Source organism: Callithrix jacchus, chromosome 2 (genome assembly GCF_049354715.1).
Source record: "Callithrix jacchus isolate 240 chromosome 2, calJac240_pri, whole genome shotgun sequence".
Classification (NCBI taxonomy): Eukaryota; Metazoa; Chordata; class Mammalia; order Primates; family Cebidae; genus Callithrix; species Callithrix jacchus.
The window spans coordinates 31,773,074-31,793,421 of record NC_133503.1 but is presented as its reverse complement, the minus strand read 5'-3'; the positions used below and the strand labels follow the sequence as shown (position 1 = coordinate 31,793,421).

General features: G+C 44.7%; 1 protein-coding gene across 3 annotated transcripts in view; it reads left to right on the top strand.

Moving 5' to 3' along the window:
- Nucleotides 1-20,348, top strand: part of SLIT3 (slit guidance ligand 3) — a 641,188-nt gene that overhangs the window by 400,025 nt on the left and 220,815 nt on the right. For all 3 annotated transcript variants that reach the window (XM_035292102.3, XM_035292104.3, XM_035292103.3), the window contains exon 5: nt 16,104-16,175. In XM_035292102.3, the coding sequence (XP_035147993.3) occupies nt 16,104-16,175 (72 nt within the window). The remainder of the gene's footprint in view (nt 1-16,103; nt 16,176-20,348) is intronic.

Sequence of the window (20,348 nt, the reverse complement as noted above, 5' to 3'; positions counted from 1 at the left end):
CCCATCTCCCAGAATGGAGTGCAATGGCACAATCTAGGCTCACTGTACCCTCCACCTTCCCCGCCTCCCGAGCTCAAGCGATTCTCCTGCCTCCACCTCTTGTGTAGCTGGGATGACAGGCATATAACACCATGCCCAGCTAATTTTTGTATTTTTTGTAGAGATGGGTTTTAACATGTTGCCCAGGGTGGTCTCAAATTCCTGAGCTCAGGTAATCCACCTACCTCGGCCTCTCAGAGTGCTGGGATTACAGGCATGAGCCACTGTGCCTGGCCACAAGTGTTTTTTACCTAATAATTTCTTTTCTTTTGGGTAGATACCCAATAGTGGGATTGTTGGATCGAATGGGTAGTTCTATTTTTAGCTCTTTGAGAAATTGCCATACTGTTTTCCAGAGAGGTTGTACTAATTTACATTCCTACCAACCATGTGTAAGTGCTCCCTTATCTCTGCATCCTTGCCAGCATCTGTTATTTTTTGACTTTTTAACAGTAGCCATCCTAACTGGAGTATGATATATCATTGTGGTTTTAATTTGCATTAGTGATGTTGGGCTTTTTCTTTTTGGTTTACATTCTGGCCATTTGTATGCCTTCTTTTGAAAAATGTCTATTCACAGAGAATGAATATTCCAGCTTTTCTTTTCCCGGAGCCTCTGTGTGGAGCCACCATTCCTCAGGAACTGGGAGGGGTTGGTGGTGAAAGGGTGAGAGACCACAGACACTGCCTCGTAGGCCAGAGCCTCGGGGACATCACAGAGCACAGAAGTCTAAGGGGTGCTCACTTCCTGCCTCCTGTCCTCTCACTTTGGGGCAATGTTCTACCCAATGGCCTGGCTAAGGTTCAGAACTCAAGCGTTTAACCAAGATTTGAAACATACTTATGAAATTGCATGAAGGCCCCAAAGACATTTATACTCGTTTCTGTCATTTTCTTTATTGCAATCATCACTGTAGAGAATAACTCTGAACCTACATGGCAATGCTCATAGCTTCATTCATTCTGTCTCTGATTTATTGGGAGGAATCCACAGTAGTGCCCAACGTGACATACTTAACAATGTCATCTTTGCTTTTTGTGGTTCTTTTTTAAGAGACAGGGTCTCGCTGTGTCACCCAGGCTAGAGTACAGTGGCATGATCATAGCTCATTGTAACCTCAAACGCCTAGGTTTGAGCGATCCCCTTGCCTCAGCCTCCCAAGTAGCTGGGACTATAGGCATACACCACCATGTCTGGCTATTTCTTATTTTTTGTAGAGATGGGATTTTCCTATGTTGCCCAGGCTAGTCTTGAACTTCTGACTTCAAGCGATCCTCCTGCCTTAGCCCCGCTGAGTGCTCGAATTACAGGTAGGAGCCACCACATCCAGCCAATTTTTTATGTTTTTAGGCTTGCACCTGCCTAGAAGGTCTTCACTTTGTTTTCTGTTCTTAAGGGAATAATACACCATGGTTATTTACAGAAATAAACTGATGAATAAATGATTTAGAAAAGCTTAGAGAACAAAAGGCTAGAAGAAAAGAGAAGTCAGAATTTTTACTTTCTTGGCTCATTTAGAGAAAACATGCTTTTAGCCTTTTACAAAAGCGATTAAGAATACTTTTACCCAAATGTTTGGATGTTACAGTAATAGCTTTCTCGCATAATGCCTTTAACCTTATACTCTGTTTTCTTTGGGTTTTGTCAGGGCAGAGGGTGTGTTTCTCCTTTCTGTGGGTATACTAGGGAGCTCTGGTTGCATGTTATTAAAAAGAAGCTCCAAGAACCAGAAGAAAGTGAGGGCGTTTGCAGCTTCAATGGTGTGAGACTTAGAAAAGTTGATAAGAAGGATTAGAATTGAAGGATAAAAAGACTTTTACAGACCCAAGCCATTATAGGCCCCGTTACTTTATACACATTCTCCAAAAATCACATGAATGAAGGGAAAGAAAGGAAGAAAAAAACTGGCTACAGTTCAGAACGTCAATTATGTCTTCTTTTAATCCCCTTTTTCACGATTTATTTGACATTTTGAACAGTGGCCAAAAAAGCTATTATAACTATAAAACATTTTCATTGGTATAAATCTCATTCGTTGAACGATTTAATTAAGGTATTGACATGCTTAATTGATACGCGTAAGCCAAGTCCATTTTCATATCTCATTTCCATATGCTTTCTGCTTTAAGAGAAGCGAGGAGCTGGATCTTTTTTTTAAAAAAAAAAAAAGCCTCCCTCCATAAAAATGCTATAGATTCATCTGCGCCTGACATCCCAGGGGACCACTTCCTGCCACTCTTCTTGATTTCAAGCCAGCCACTCCTCTAAGTGGTGCTGCTTGGAGGGAAGGTGATGTATACCCAGCTTGAGTGCCTGTCAGGCCCTCTTATGATCAATAGGAGAATATTTATATTAATAAAGCACCAAGTTAATTAAGTAAAATGGTCCTCTGGGTAAACTTAAGATACTAGAGGATGGGCGGGAATCGATATATTCTGCCATTTGAACATTAAGTATGTGCCTTGAAATTTTATGGAGCTTTTAAAAACTCGCTTTGTAATGTAAAAAGTTTGAAACCACAAGTTTTCTCTGCCAAAACCTTGTCTCTGGCTTCCAGAGCTGAGGGGGACGGGAAGGGCTGGAGCTGCTAGATGGGGTTTAGGGGAAGCCCCCTGCTAACCTCCCCCTGTTCTGGGTAGCTCCCCTCTGGCTGGATGCAAAGGTGGGGGGCATCTTGGAGAACAAGGCTATGCCGAAGCACAGAGGCCTGAGCTCAGCGCAGGGTCCAGGGAGGATGGCACGTCCTCGTCCCCAGAGGAAACTAAGGTGGAGATCCTGGGGAATCCCAAACGTCAAGATCTTTTGCAAGAACCTCTGTCTGCCAGCCCCACGAACCCCTGCTTGGCTTCCGCCTGCCCCCTTCCCTTTTGTTCTCTCAGCCTGTCTCTTTCTATATGTCCCTTTTGTATGTGCTCATGTGTGTGTGCACCTGTCTCCTTCCTCTTTCTCTTTTCCCCACATCTGTCTCTCTGTGTGTCTCTGCCTTTCACAGTCTCTTCTGTCAAATGACTGTCTCTGTGTATGTGTGTTTCAGTCTCTGACTTTTTTTCTCTTTTGCTTTCTCTGGTTTCATTGTCTCTGTCTCACTGTGTCAGTCTCCCTCTTTGTCTTTCTCTCTGTCTCTCATCTTTATCTGTCTATCTTTAAACGGATCATACGTTCACGGGCTCAGCCCCTTCCACAACCTGCACTCAGAGGCTGACTTTCTGGTCTGTTACTGGCTCCTGGAGCAGCCTCCTCCATGGGCTTTGGAGATGGAAAAGAGGAAAGAAGCCCACTGAGTCCTGGCTCAAGCAGCTGGGTCCATCTGCAGAGGTGACGTCATACTTGTCATCCCTCTTGTCTGCTCCCAGGGACCATCTTCTCACTTTCTTAGTGTTGATCTGTAGTGCCTAACACCCTGGGTACATTGTAGTCACCCTAGTAATGGTGACGCTTCATTGAAATGTAAGCTCCAAGACAGTTTTAACAGGGTTGTGAGGATTGTCGTCTCCAAAGAGAGTAACCACAACCAAGGAATTTGTTTTAGTGGTGACAAATGAACCTCCCCTTCCCACCTTGCATAACGGTGTCCTTTCCTCTTATGGCGTTTCCTGCATGGCTCTGGACCCCTTTGAATCTCACCCAGGCCCCAGCCTCCTTTGGAAGGCAGAAGGGTGCTTTGACTTGTCTTGAGTCTGCGCAGAAACAGCTGGACCAACATTCTGTCCTCAACCCAGATTCTGTGCTTGGTCAAGGGCCACTTCCCAGTGTCTTCCCACTGTCCCACCAACGCCCTTCAGGCCTCCTCTTTGTGGAAGTCTACTGCCAACCTGTCTGCACAGCAATTGCTGCATGGTCAACTGTTTGCCCACCGGCCTCCTAGGGGGATTACAGGAAGCTGGACAGCTTTAACCTGTGTTCCCTTCTTCGCCGTCTTCGGGAGATTGTGGTAGATTCCATGAGAGAGAGTCTCCCTGCAGGCCCCAGGAAAGCTTTGAGGCAGGACAGGCCAAGTGGATCCCAATGACTGCTTTCTTTCATATTGAACTTGACCCAGAGTTGCTGCTTTATAGTTATAGTATTCCTCTGGAATATTCTGTGGGGAAAGATGGCAGGGTTTTTCTTTTACTTATATAATGTTGAATGGCGACTTGAACGGATGTAAGAACTGTTAACAATCAGTACTTACGCAGCGCTTTTTATAAGCGACACAACATGCAATGAACTCAAATTCATTAACTATTTTAAAATAAATCTCCCACATAGGTATTTTCATGGTCCACATTATACAGATGGAGAAACTGAGGCCCAGTCAAGCTAGTGGCAAAGCTGGAGTTCACACTGAGGTCTTTTAGGCTCCTGAGCTGTGTCTTCACTACTGAACCTCACTGCATCCTGGGGTCTTGGCCGCATGACTTCTAGCAGGCATGTAAGGCAAGGAGTTGAGTTACCAAGAAAAGCATGGCCTGGGCTATAATGGATGAGCAGCCTCAGAAACACAAGGGAGGCATTTCAGCAGTCTCCCCGCTGCCTCCTACATTGGAAGTCCTTTTCTCTTTGCTGGGGACAGGGGAGTTTATTGTATTTGGTAGGAGAGTAGTGGAGTGGCAGCAGTCTCACATTCGTCACTAACGAATTTCATCTCTGCAGTTCATTGGGTCCTCCCAGCGCTCATGTCCCTTGTCTAGTGCCTTTCAGGCTAATGGCCAGAAGCAGGTCTGGGATTAATTATTAGTGTTAACTTCAAATGTGATGTAAATCTATTGAACTGCATCCATTTTTACATAAATAAGCAAGAGAACAGCATCTATTCTCCTGTAGTCAATATCAGCACACCCACAGGTGTGAGTTATTAGCAATAACTGTAATTGCTTTGAATGGAACAATAAATAGTGCAGGGGGTCATGATGAGAAACGTCATTCTACAGTATTAACATAGCCTAATGGCTTAAGCTGCTGTATACTTCCTCCGTTACCCGACTTCCGAAGCCAGCTTTGTAACTCAGGGTGCTGAACTCTTGCTGAATTGCTTTCCTGCTTTGGGAGAAGATAATTTTGAGCCTTTCTGAAGCACATAGATTTTATCAGCAGATGGCCCCAGGATAGCATCTCACCTCTACCATTGAGGTTTCACTTGTTTAATGGTCTTCTGAAAAGTTACAAGAAAGCACAGGCATATACAAGCCCCATTTCCTCGAGCTGCAGCCCTGCATGCCAAATTCCAACTTCCGGGCAGCCCAGTCACAGCCTCCGCTGCCCCCACCCCCCCCCACCACTGCTGCCCTGACAAGTTCACATTTCTTCAATGGAACAGAGTGGGCCACATGAGAGGAACTCTAGTGCCATATCATAAAGAGTTTTAGGGTTAGGCAGATCCAGAGCAGTGTTCAAAGAATCCTTTTGTCATCATCAAGTTGAACATTTAAGGTTACAATGGAGTAGAAGCTAAAAAAAAAAAAAAAAAAAAAGTGGCTTCAACTTCTCCCAAACTGCAGTGCCTTCTGACTTCCTCTGTTTTTCTCACCTCCTCACCTCACTGCCCTCCCCCAACTTTATTTCTGCACATCTTCAGCCTCTGGGAGGGTTTCCAGAGCTTTTAGACAATTTGGTTGAGAGGAGTCAGATCACAGTGTAGATTATCCCAAAGATCATCAGAACTTGCTCACTGCCAATGGCCCCCTTCTAACATCTCCTGGAGGCTAATGCTTAAAGTATCTCCTTCTGCACCCGAGTTTCATTATCTGTATTATCCTAATCTCTATGAGTGCCAGCATTCAGAAAGGTTGTGGGGGAGAAGTTGTTCTTGGAGATGAAACATTGTCAGGCACACAGCCCTTTTCTGAACTGAATTCATTTTCCAAATCTGTTGTACCCTCTCAGGCCATGTTTAATTGTATTCAGAAAAATCAAGTTATCTGTCCACCTAGCCTACCTTCCCACTGTAAGTGTTCATTCCCACGCTTCAGCTTAGCTCACTAAACCTTTCCCCATCGAAGGCTTTATCTGTGGCTCCTTAGTTTGCAAGCCTGTTTAAGAGCGTTAGTGCTCAAGCATGATACGCTGCCAGGGATGTGGAGGTAGAAGGATGGAGAAAGACAGCCAGAGCTATCTGTAATCCGAAGGGACAAACTGGACTTGGGGGAGAAAAAAAGGTTCCCATAGCTTGAGATGCATTCTCAGTCACCCATGAACTACGCAATGGCATAAAATCATGTTCACTTTTATTATCCACTGAACAAATATTTGTATGCAGCAGGCCTTATGCTTAGCAAAAGTTCCTGCTTACACAAAGCTAATAATTTAGTTAGAGAGCCACCATAAAACACCACATTGCCAACCTCCACGTAGTCAGCATGGTAAGGCAACAAGCAACCTTTCCAGAACCAAACTCACTCTTTCCTGTGCCCAGGTAGCTACTCTGCCTTTAGGTTTTTTGAAAAAGTCCAGTTTGTCAGGGCCCTGGCACAAGTTACTGAGTTAAAAAGGACCACCTTGGTAGATGAGCTGCCATTTTATTTGAGTTTTCATTTTCAGGAAAGGATAAGGGGATGTAGAAAAGAGGGTTGAATCCATCAGGCTCACTCCCCTCCTTCCTGACACGAACAGAAATGGGCCCAAGTGGTAACTGAAAATATAAATTTAAGGAAAACATGATAGAAAAATACTCCCCATTCCCTTAATTTTTGCTAATTATCACATAAGTAGATCTTCGCCTGTGGGATACTCTGCCTAGGCTATCAGGCCATAGGCTAGGAGGCGAATGAGGGTGCCCAGATCAGTCATTAATCACAAAGTAGGCCAAGTGCACAACACACTTCGTTTCAGAACAATTTCATAAACACTTCCCCACCCCTGCCACCTCCTCCTCACTCACAAGGTTTCATCTTCTAATTGCAAAAACTTTTTGGCATGGGAATGTCTTTGTGAAGAAGAGAGGGCTCAATTTGGGCCATCTCTCTAAAGAAGACACGGGAACAAGGACGCTTCTCCAATTAATCAGCAAATGCTTTGCTCCAGCTTTCGGGCCAAAGGATCGATTTACATAAAGCTACTTCTAGAGATGAATCTGCCTCCCCCTCTCCTCCCCCTGCCTTCCCCTTGTCCAGCCAGCATTAGACATGCTACTGAATTTCAGATTGACAGTGTCAGCTACGACAATCAAATTAGGGATGAAAGCCTCAGATGGCTGCCAAGGAAGAGGGACAGAGGGGGTGGGCACCAGTGTGTCAGCCTCACAGGAGGATGGATTGTATAGAAATGGGTTCCCTTTCCCAAACCTCACTGGGCAGATGCATAGCTCCAAACAATAAGAAAGAAACAAAACACCAGTCTCCATCCTTTTGAATCAGGTGAACGAGCCCCCCATCCACACCCAACCAAGGTTGGTAAATAAGCCGTAACATCTCTTTGGGCCTAAAATTGGCAGGGGACTATCTCAGGTACATAATTAGATCTTCACAATCAGATGATTTTCAGCACCAGATTTCTGCACACAATGTGAAGACACCAAATTCGCAGTTGTACCCCCTGAAGCGTACATAATGAGGTACGCATGGACTGAGGAGTCAGACGCTTGTCACTGGAACCCCCCTGATATTTCCTGGACCAGTTAGTGACACACAGAAGCCTGGACCAGAACAGAGGGCATAATTGGGCTGATAATGAGAGCTCCCCAATCCCATCTAATGTAACTAACTGCCTTGTCGCTAAATTGTGATAATCCCAGGGATTAGTGAGCTGTTGAGAAGCTCAGCTTCTGTACCATTTGCTGGAGATGATCAGTCAATTATAATGCCGTTTCATGAACACAAAGAGCCTTAGTTGGACTTGCATATGATAATTAAATGAAGAAAGCTTCTGTTTGGACTGGAAGCATCAGTTAACCCCACTAGCTCTGGAAGAGTGGTGGTTTGGAAAACCGATTACATTCTGTGGCTACGGAGGTATCTGTTCACAGGAGGAATGGCTGAATGAATAGAATATTCTAAACCATGGCTTGCTGCCCTGGATTCAGGACTTCCAACCTTGACTGATTTCCCTCTACATTTCCTATCTGTATACTCAAACCCAGAAGCAGTCTTGTATCAGGCTCCTTAGATTGGCTTCAACATCTGAAGACATTTTCCCTCCCTCGACAATGAGATGCTCCTGAGTGGCTTTCTGAAATACAGACTAAATGTCATCACTGTCCCCACTTCAGCTTTCTCTTGTGACTGTCTATCCCATAGGTGTTTTGCCCAACATCAGCCGTCTCATGTCTGAGACACAGGAGGCCTTTGCATCCTGCTCCCAAAATTTCTCTAAAATTAGACTTTAACATTTAAGGTAGTAAGATGCTAAATTTGTGAACTTCACGCTAGAATGTGAAGATAGGAATTTGTGTTTATTTACTGCATTAAAGTTTAGAAAGCACTCGCTTGTCCATTATCTCTGATGCCTATCCCAGTCTCATAGAAGTACAAGTTGAGGTTCAGAGAATTGAACTGATGCTCTGAAAGACACATAGCATACTGAGTAGAACCAGGACTTAACACCAAATCTGATGCAATAGTCATTCCACCCATGGTTCTCAAACTTATTTAAAATTAGACTCAAGCCTAAGTAGGGTTTCTGATTCAATAGGTCTGGGATGGACCCCGGGACTCTGCATTCTTTTTTTATTATGGAAAATACCATACATACACAAAAGTAAAGCACAGATGATAAATTAACCTCCTTCGTACTTACCACTGAGCTCCAATAAGTATCAACCCCCGGCCAACGTTGTTTCATCTATTCCTCTACCACTTCTCCTCTCCTTTATTATTCGGAAGCAAAACTTAGAGATCATCATTTTATTCCTAATTATTCCAGTCGGTGTCTCTCAAAGATAAAGACATAAATGAAAGAAAACATAACCACAATTCTATTCTCACTTGAAATTTTAAAAAATTAACAGAAATGAATGTGTATTTTGTTCTCATAGCAGGGTTCTTGGTCCATCGATCAGAAAATTCTTCTATGACAACAACTGCCCAGCACCATGTCGACTCTTAACAATATCTTTGTACTGTTCTGATTTTTCTCAAACCGTCCACCTTGAAAGATAAAACCAAAGTACCTGATGAAAAAAAGCCTGCATTCCCTGTGAGCCCTAGTGATTCAAATTGACATCTCTCTTTTTTCCTTCCTAAAATCTAAAAAGATTCTGGGACCTGACTAAAACTGCAAAATCTTTTGCTTGGTGTCTGGGAACAGTTCATACTGTGAGTTTAGAGACAGACTTTCTACTGGATAAAAAGGAAGAAACAATGAAACTGCTGCCCTTACTTTTTTTTGAGATGAAGTCATACTCTGTCGCCCAGGCTGGAGTGCAGTGGTACGATCTTGGCTCATTCCAACCTCCCCCTCCCAGGTTCAAGCAATTCTCCTGCCTCAGCCTCCTAAGTAGGTGGCATTACAGGCGTGTACTACCACGCCTGGCTAATTTTTTGTATTTTTAATAGAGTTGGAGTTTCACTATGTTGGCCAGGCTGGCCTCGAACTCCTGACATCAGGTGATCCACCCTCCTCAGCTTCCCAAGGTGCTGGGATTATAGATGTGAGCCACTGTACCCATCCTTGCTCTCACTTTTTGAGATATCTAGATGTTTTTTATATTTGTAAAAGGGGGTCTATTCTTTGTGTCTGTGATAAATAAGGATATAACTGCAGGAGGAGAGACTTGGGACTGTCCATTTTTCTGTCTCAACTTCAAACATAGCGGAACACATAGTAGATATTCAATTTATTTTCACTGAGGGAAACGAGCATCTCAGCTGACATTCAGTCCGTCAGTATTAAACATCTGAATGGCATGGCCAGGACTTTTTTTAAATGAATTTGTGGGGGAAAGGATTACAGAAGGAGCTTGTATTGATATCCTTCGTCCAGTAACTTTTTCACATCAAGGGAGCATGCCATGTAAGCTCCCGTTGCACTGAAATATTCAAAACACAACTGGAACAGGGGAAAGTAATTGGCATTTTTTTGTCCCCCATTGATACTTTGATTCCCTGGATCCCTGAGATAGGTGGCAGTTCTTTCAGGAAATGAGTCAGTTACTCCATTGTAATCTTCCTCAGACAAAGGCTGCCATTGACTAGACACCCAGCTGGAGGTATCAGAGCTTAGCTGGGACATATGCTTGGCGCTCATTTGATTTTGACAGTGACCCAACTGCAAACATATAATCTAGCTTATTAAGATAAATTGCCTGCAGAAGAGTTGTACCTATTAAGATAAATCCTCCCTGAAGTCCACATCGTAGAATCCCCAGGGAATAATTTCTCCTGCATATTTGTCCCTCCTGCTGTATAAAATAAGGTAAGCAAAACAGTGTCTTTCCCTTTAGTTCCTTGCACAGAGCAATGAGTCACAGGGTTACTGTATATTAGAAGTGGGGGTTCGGGGGGCAGGAGCAAAGAGCGTAGCTCTACGTAAGATGGTAGTATTGAGAGTACAGGAAGTTTTAGATTCGTAGATTATCCGTCAGAAATTTTTAAATCCCTAAATGAGTTTTGATTGATACTGAATGCACCAGTGGGCAGGTTTCCTCCTACTAGGCAGAAAATGTGAAAGTAATTTTAATATATATTCAGGCCAAAGAGAATCAGAATGGTAATCCACTGCCCTGATCCCAAATCCAATAATGGTTCCAAATATAAATGCTTTTAAGATCATCCCCTATTTTAGCCTGACTATTCACGAGTTGATGGAGTTTTTTTTTTAATGTTACTGAAAAGGCGCCACACTGGTCTCAGTGCAGAGGGATTGAGGAGGTAGGCAAAGAAGTGTAAAGCTCACCAGGCCAGATGGGGTAGTTCCCACATTCTTTGGTCAGTCAGTTTCCCGTGTAGCCTCTTGATCTTTGGTCCTAGATATGTCATCTTTTGACAGTGATATTTTAATCTGCTGAGGACTTGCAAATTCATAACTGTCCTTGAAACCTTCTTAGGAATACTTTGGGGTGGATCCCCTTGGGTTCCTTCTATTGCTACTGGATCCTATGACCTGCTTCTTTGAACTTCACAAAGTCTCCTGGCTGGGAACATCTTCAACAGTCTGTCCTTGGGGTTGCTGGAGTCACCTCACCCAGCATTCATGGAGGGCAGGCAGAACCTGGCAATTTACATTTCTCTTACGTGGTCCCTAACCACGGGATTAGGTACCAAGTGGTTCCTAACTGTCTGATGCGGGCTGCAAAAGCCCAGCTCCCTTGCTCGGAGACAGGGAGCCCACAGTATTGGGCTAAGGCCAAGACTTGACCTGACTGTACTTTTATTCACCTTTTCCATTCCAGTCCCTCACTGGTCCCTCCTGGGAGCACCTCATTAATCAATCACTTAACCTCTGTGTCTTTGGCTCAGTTTCTGCTTCTGAGAGAACCCAACATAAGACAGACCTTTTATTTCTGAATCCAGCTCTCCTGTCTTACCCAAAAGAATCTAGAATCAAACATGGCTACCCCTGTCTAGGTGATAAATGAGAGAAACTTTAATCCCTCCCTTAGATTTTATGAAAAGAGTATAGCAACATTTACATATTTTATTCTTTGTAGAATTGAAGGCATATGTCCTGGGGGTGCTGAAAAAGGACATTTTCAGCAATGTCAATCCAGAGCTAAATGGGAGGAAACTGCAAAAGGGAAATGCAGCTATTCATTGAGTGCCTAGAGTGTTCTAGATACTGTGCAGAATGCTCTTCAGAGTATACAATCTTAGTTTAATAAGTCTTAATGGTACCTGTGTAGACTTCCAGGTGGGACTGTGATACTTCTGGGCACAGTATCCATATAACTTAGGAAAGCAGTCCCATTTGACAGTTGGAGATGTAAGAGTCATGAGATTGACCATATTCACACAACTAATGTGCAAATGATTATACACGGGGCTCCATGTATCTCATTTCAGTCTCACAATTAACTGATGAAGTAAAGCTAACAGCCCCACTGTAAAGATGGGAAAACGGAGGGAAAGAGCATTTTAGTCACTTGAATGATCATACAGATCATAAGTAGCCCCACCCACTTCAGAAGCAAGAACTCTCCCAAGTTTTGAGGAGCTTCCAAGTCCCATTTTGTAGCTTCAAAAACAATTTGGGAGTGACAACTTGGATCAAGTTCAGTCCACAAACTGCCATTTTAACACAGACAGGATTTCCTGGTAGCATGAATGTGACCAAGACAAGTGCATTGTCCCCAGCAGAGCAAAGAGGAGAACGTGTTCCTGCCCCTAGTCTTGCAGGGGTAGGGGTGAAGGTGGGAACTGTCATTCTCTGCTCCTCAGAGAACAAAGCAGGCCTGACATTGCAGGGAGAGCCCCAGGAAGCATTTCAAAAGCTCCACTGGAACTAGACAGCCTTTCAATCCATTTATCAAAGTGTCTGCAGTTCCCATTTCAAGGTAGATGAAGCAATAATAAATTTGTGAAGAAAGTTAATCTGTGTCCAAAGCATTTTAGTAAATTAAAAAGTGGGGAGGGTGGCTGGAAGGGGGATATATTGGTTCTTGCCAACTCCTATTTGACTTACTGTCTCCTCAGTAAGTCCTCTTGGTCTTGTGTTTTTGGATGGAATAATCAGTCGGTTAATCATTTTCCAGAAGCCGGAAAATGCACTTTAGCTAATGCAGTTCTCCGTTTCTCTCAAAGCCCTAATTATTTAAAAAGGCATCCCAATACCTAACCCCACTTCCCAACCAAGAAAACCTTTCCCATCAGCCATCTTCCTTTACTTACCCAGAAAAACCCAGCACACCGCCCACTCCTGTACCCCACTCCAACCTCATACCTTTCTTCAAATGTTTTTTTTTTTAAAAAATCCTCTTCTGGGGTTACTTCTGAGCAGTTCCTCAGTCCTGAGCGGCTTCCCTCGTGAAGGGGGAGGCACTAAAGCCCCAACAAGCAATTGGCCAGAAGTAGGCTCTTGGGCATTGTGGATGGATTCTGTTATTTTTATTTAAGTGTCAGTGGAAAATGGTGGCTCTTGTCTCTCTCAAGGATAGTACTTAACAATAGCTCCATGCTCTGGCATCATGCTGAGATAAACACACTATTAGGGACTCTCACAAAGGCCCCGCGATAATTGTGAAGGGACCGTTACCGAAAATGAAGCACCCAGCCCTGAACCCTCCTCCACGCCCCATCAGTAACACCATTAAAACTGTCAGTTTGTCAGCCCACTGGAGGTATTTATGAAATCAATATACAGTCCTGCAGATGGATGGCCACAGTATTGTTAGCCGGAGAAGAAAGGCTCCGTGGAAAATAAAATTAATAAAATTTACAAGCAGATTGTCATGGGGAACAGATAAATTCCCTACAATCTACTGTTTTGCTCAATTGGGACAAGAGAAAAGCAGTGACAGGGCGATGGGAAGAAGCTGTGTTTTAATGGGCTCCTTAAAACAGGAGCAAGGCTTATATTTACAGCAAGAAAATAGTGAACAGAAACCAAAGTGCTGCCCCACCCAAGTGCAGGATTTTGCTTGTGTGGGAGGTCTCCCAACAACATGGCCAGATTTTTCTGCTTAAATTTCGCTCTCCTCTCCCCATCACACTGTACTGCAAACCAGAACCTTTGTGCAATTGCTACTCCTCCCAGTGTATTTTGGGATGTTGTCTACTCAGGAAAGATTATCGCATTACTGGAATACATACCCCCTCATCCAGCTTCTAGCTATGGTTCAAGCTGACAGCTCAAAACCTCTCTCCTCTTTGCTCCCCCTGCCTCTGATCTTGATCATCAGCCATTTTCCAAAAGTGTGACTAGAGCTCATCTTCCAGAGCAGCCAGAGAGAGCAGCCAAGCCTGGGAGGGTAGTGGGCAAAGGCTCGGTAGCCTACGGACCAGCTTCATTTGGCAGAAAATACTGGAATCATTGTGACTGCCAGAGCCTCGGGTGCTGCCCAGATGCCTGGTGGAAATTGCGTTAGTCGGATGACAGTACCTGGGCCCCTGCTCCGGAGGCTGATGGAGAGCAGCTGAGTGGCCTTGGTGACACCGCCTGACCTCTGCTGTCATCGTGGGCTTTGTTCAGCGCCCCGACTGCAGGCTGGAGCCCTGCTCATTGAATCAGGCCTGGCTGGGGGGCCTGAGACCGGGCTCATTGTGCATCTGAATTTACTTACATCAGTTGCAGACACAGGAAACTGGATTTGAGATGGGGAGCACCCTGTTATTCAGCCCCAGAAGCCACTAGTCCTCACACCTGCCCTCTACCCCAAGTCTGAGCCTTGTTTTGGGGCCAATGGTGGCCCCAGTTGATCCTCAAGTGTCGTCTTAGCTAGCTGCTCAGAGCACACGGCTCATCTCAGCAGGGGATGGGAGATCAGAAAAAAGTGGACACCTCTTTTCTGCTTCCTCTTTTCCCTCCTGCCCCTTTGCAAAATGTTCATTCAGACTGCCCAAATTTTAGTGGAGGGCAGTCATCTGATCTCTCTTGCCAAATATATCTGGAGTCATCTAAAGCTTTTGATTAGGTACCCTTGGAAAATCAGTGTGGGAGTGTCCGCAGGCACAATCAGTCCATAGGTCAACTTAGCTAGGGCCTGTCTAACCTGTGACCAGCAAGTTTTCCTTATAGGACCCCGTACCAAGGATATAGTTGGACAAGTGTCCCCAAAATTTGCATGCAGAGAAATTCACCCTAGTGTTTCATTAAATAGCAAGCAAATACAATTTGGGATCCCAACAATTTAGGATCATAGAGCCACTCGTACAATTGGATGATATACAGCCATTTAAAATGTTGGCACTGATGTACTATTACTGACAAGGACAGATGTTCTCAATATAGCAAACAAAAATAATAGATTATAATAGTCTATATATTCTAAGGCCATACTGGTGGAATTTGTATATATATATATATATATCTCCTAATTGGTAGCAGTAGTTAGATCTGCGTTATTTTTTTTGTACCTTCATATTTGAGGATTTTTCGGGTGTTCTTTTAAAAAATAATGTGTATGTACAGGTTGTATGTGTGTGTGTCATACCTTTTATATCTGAAGAAACTATAAAGAGCTCACTGTGTCCCTAGCCCCTGGCTCTGCAGCCCCCACCACGCCATAGTCCTCAGAGAGGTTTCTGCAGCCCATGGCTGTGCGAGACCAGCCAGGAAGGAGGCATGGCATGAGTGTTTTGCCCGGCCAGTTCGCACACTCTCGGAGGCCTGATGGGTCTTTACAGATCGATTATTCGCTGAGATCCAAGCAGGCCTGAGTTCTGAATGAAAACAAGTGCACATGTTTGGTCTAGCAAAAAATAAAAGTGGAACACAAAACAAACAAAATAAGCCTGTATCTTTCTTAGAAAGGAAATAAGGCTTTGGGAATGCTTACAGCCTAGGACAAGACTTAGGTTTGAGCCAGCTGTGAGACCTGACACTATCCCTTCCCCTCCTCAAAGCAACATGCTGGCACTGCTTAATGCTAGAGGAAGTGCCTGTGGAACCGCCACTTTGGATAGATTTGTGGATATGCAATTTGAATTCATCATGCCTGTCACTGAGAAGATCCAGGGGCCCCCAGGAATCCCTGGGACTCTAAAATAAGCTGAAGTGGTCATCCCCCTCAGAAAATCAGAATGGGCAGGCTCTGTTCCAATCCCATATTACAAAGGCAGACTGTCCTGAGCAGCAGAGGACAGCCCTGAGAGATGGGAGATTGAGCTGCGTTGACCCTGCAGTCGGGGAGGAATGCTGGGTGGGGGTTGGGAGGGGGGTGCAGGGAGTTGTCTCCAGGAGGTGGGAAAACAGAGAATTGGGTGCAGTATGAGCAACAAATAACCCAGCATCTTGGCTCGTGGCCTGGAGGTGCGAGACCACCCACAGAGCCCGCCCTGGAGGCGAGCTGCTCTGCCTGGTAACCATTTCAGCAAAGGCCATCACTTGAGGAACAATGTGAATGCTTGTAGCAGCCTGGGGCCTGAGACCAAACAGCCCCCAAACACTCTGACCGCAGAGGCAGCAGCCTGGGGAGGGGGGTTGTTATCCTTTAATGAGATGCAGATCGAGCCGGCCTGAGTCTTTAACGCAGTGTGCCTCTTCTCTTCTTGTTTAGAGATTTGAGTGAAAACCAGATCCAGGGGATCCCAAGGAAGGCGTTCCGCGGCATTACCGACGTGAAGAACCTGTAAGTGCTGTTTTCATTTCTTCAGTAAAGATGTGGCTGACTTGGGCTCTCTGATCAGAGTGGGGGTGAGGGATGGGACAGGAGGGCGGTCCAGGTGCCTTCAGAGATGAGATGGAGGGCTGTGCTCAAGTGGTTTCTAGGGAGCACATGTCCGATGCCACAATAGTGTTATAGAAGCCTGTGCTTCGCTGGTGAATCATTCCCAGGTATGAGCACGGGCGCCTCAGAGCCTGCTGAGTTACAGCCTGGCCCTACAGAACCTTGGTGCTAACTAGCTTTGCCCAACATCATTATCATCTTCTGTGAAATGGGGATGGTAACCTTGTGGGTGTGTTTTGTGCAACTGAGAAAGTGTTTAAAAGAAACAGCTTAGTGCCCCATACATAGTATGTGGTCAATCACTTGGAACCTTGATGACGATGGTGCTCTCTCTTATTAATAGGATCATCATCAGCTCCTGAGAGAGAGAGCATTGGGACCTATATCCCAGGAAGTTGGGGAGACATAGCCAGATTCACTTCCACTGCCCTAGGATTTTTTTAATACTTTTTATTTTAAAATGATTTTTGATTCGCAGGAAGTTTCAAAAAATAGTAGACAAGTCTGGGTACCAGTTTCCGCCAATGGTAGAATCTGATGTAACCACAGTACAGTATCAACACTAGGAAACTGACATTGGTATGCTCCAGAGACCTTATTCTTCAGATTTCATGTTCCACGTGCGCTCACTTGTGTGCGCCTGTGTGAGGGTGGGCATGAGTAGTTCTGTGTGATTTCATCACATGCAGATTCGTGCAGCTGTCACTACAGTCAAGAGGCAGGACTCTTCCGTCACGACATTTTTAAACTTTGACCATTTCCTACCTGGCTTCTACTGACCGCTTGTTTGTGACTCCTGGGCTCCTGCAAGGACTATGCCTTGAATTTTCTACCTGAATCATTGTGCCCATGGGGTCAGAACATGCTTTTGGAGAGGGGTAGAGAGGAAGGTCTGGTTTGGCTGAGCAAGCACTTCTACCCAGCAGCCTTCTCTGCAGCCCCAGATTCAATTTGAGACGTCTTAAGGGAGGCTTAAAAAAAAAAAAACATTGTCACTTTTCCCTATAATGAATGCGGGGGTTTTAGTTTACTGGCACACTGAAGGCAGCTGGTGATGGCTTCCAGATGCAGGTTATCTGCCTCCCCTGTGGCCTTAGCGGAAAGCTTTTGGTGTTTAACATGCAGAGCACACAGGAGGGCAGAGGCGTCTCAGGGGTGGGTGGAGGTAACAGAGAAGCAGAGAGGACTTTGCAAGGGGCTGGAGGACAAGGAGGCTGCTTGCTGCTGCTTCTGAGGGTGTTTTCCTAAGAGCAGGAGAGGGCGGGGTGGAGCAGCCACAGCCACAAAGAATGGGAGTTTCTTTGCAGGACAGGTGTAGGCTTCTCACAAGAAATAACCTCCTGACTTTACATATCTTCCTGAGAAAACAAGTCGCAGAAAACCAAACCTTCAAAACGACTAAATAAATGAGGAGAGATCTTCTATCATCCTGAGCTGGCACTTTTAACATTTCAGAGTACTTTTCTAGCATTTCATTCCATTGCATTCCAAGAACTCAAGACTGTTGACCTGAACCAAAAACAGCTATGTTAATTAGCCTGCCAGAATGTCAGGGTGCAAGAAAATGGAGGCCCAGAGAGGGGCAGTGACTAACTCAGGGTCAGCCAGCTTTCTGATGATTGAGCCCCAAAAGAACAGTTTGCATATATAAAGTGATATATCGGTCAGATCTCATGATACTAATTTTAAATGGATCAGTTAACCAAAAAGAACATATTGTAGTGATGTATAAGCAAGGCTGTACAGTTAATTACCAACTATGTTTTTCATTGTTAAGAAAGTGAGTAAATCCCACAAAGGTTCTTTTTTATTTTTTATTTTTTGGAGTCGGCGTCTCACTCTGACACCTAGGCTGTACTCCAGTGATGCGATCTCAGCTCACTGCAACCTCCGCCTCCAGGTTCCAAGCGATTCTCCTGCCTCAGCCTCCTGAGTAGCTGGGATTTCAGGCACACGCCCATTCCTGGCTAATGTTTTTAATTTTAGTACAGACGGGGTTTCACCATGTTGGCCAGGCTGATCTCAAACTCCTAACCTCGTGATCCACCCGCATTGGCCTCCCAAAGTGCTGCGATTACAGGAGTGAGTCACTGTGCCCGGCCAACAGTTCTTAATAGTTGCTAGGGTTTCTCAGATTTTGTTTCACAGGATCTCTTTTTCCCCCTTATAATATCTCTACCTACACCAACCCCTCAGGAGTTAAAACGTTCAAGATTCTGTAAACGCAGACTCCTAAGTCACTCCAGCACCCACCATCAGCCCACCCTCTAAGCCATGTGTGTTACTCAGGAGTCTGAACCCAGCAAGGATCTTCTCTTTGTTTATTCCCACTATCAGCAGGCAGGCTTGGGAAAAGAAGGAAGGGTAGTGAACTCACTGCCTAAAGGATGAATTAACCAAAAACACCTAAGGGGGATTGAGTACTGTGTACTTCTAATCAGTTCAGTCAGCAGGCACTTATCAGGCAGGACCCTTAAGGCCCCAGAAGTACAAATCATGTTCTCCAGTAGCTTACAGTGTAACTGGGGACAAGAATCATGTAAATACAAGAAAATGTTTAGTAAAATGCCAGTCAACCTGAAAGTTGGCTAATGAGTAGCTATATGTAATGAGGGGCTGTCAGAGCTCAGAAGGAACAAGCAGCTTTAAGCAATGCAGCCTAGCGGTTAGAAGCATGGTTTTGGCAGCGTCATAGAAGTATCTGTGAATTCCATGAGTTCTAGGTTCTGAGTCTGTGACCTTAAGTATATTACTTGACACTTCTAAGCCTAGGTTTCCACTGTATAAAATAAGGATGATAGTTGGACTTGCCTCATAGGGTTTTTGTGAAGGTTAATGAAATAATGTATATAGAATAACTTAGTCCTATGCTTGATACGCCTTTCTTCTAATAGTGAAGACTGTCACCGGGCCTGAATGGTGGTTAGGATTCCCAAAGGAAATAATGAAAATAGTACATGCAAAGTACAAAGGCAAAAGTGTATAAGGTGTGTTTCCAGCAGAGGCATCTCATGGGAGCGGAGGGATCTGAGGCAGCAGAGTGTGGGATTGGGTTAGAAAGAGAGGTGGAAGCCGGTTGCTGGAGAGCTTTGACTGCAAGGGGCATGGGCTTTAGATGTAGATACCGATAATGTGGATGGCTTTTGCCCTGGGACAGATCATGATGAAAACATTGATTCTGGAAGAGGAACTGAGGACAGGAGGACGTGGCAGAGGAAAGGTTCAAGCAGGAGATGGGGCTGTAGTCCCATGTGAGAGTGCAGGCTCATATCTCTCTCTCTCAGGCTCTCTCTTGGGAGACAGCAGCAGGAAGAGGAGAAAGAGGCCAAAGTAGGCAGTCCCTGGGGACAAAATCAACAGATCTTAGCGGCCAGTGAGTTATTAGAGGCCATGGAAAAAGAAGTGAAAAATGATTGGTTTCAAGTTCAGACAATACAGAGAATGATGGCAAATTCTCATCATCATTCATTCACACATCCATCAAACTATTTTTTGAGTTCCTTCTAAGTGCCAGTTCTGGGGAAAACAGCAGGGTGTAAGATATAGCAATATAAATCCATGAGCGCTGTCTTCTTGAAGCATCCACTTCACAGAAAGGAAAGGTCAGGAGGGAGAGCTGGGCTTGGAAGATCCTGAGATGGGTTGTAATCACATTGGATGTGAAGTGATATCAAGTCTTCTGCGGGCATTGTGGACAGAGCATCTTCTCTGTGTGAGGAAGTTCGTGATCTCACATCCTGTCCAGTTCCTGCTGGTTGAAGGACTTTGCTAAAGCCATGCCATGTCCCTGGTTCTCAGCTTCCTTGGTTTTAATAAGAGGGAGTTAGACTAAATAATCTTATCGCCCAAGAGAAAAAGTCATACGGGTAATTAGAACCATAGGACCTGAGCTGAGGATCTGATGCTTCATGGAAGGGAAGCATCTGGGCAGAGGTGATAATGAGCTGTGTGTTTAAATATGCATCAGCACATGGAAAATAGGAGACACTTAGCACAAATTAAATTTCTATAAAACCTGCTAAGGAAACACTCCTCCTACTACCAGTCTTCAATTATGGAGATTGTCTACCTTGT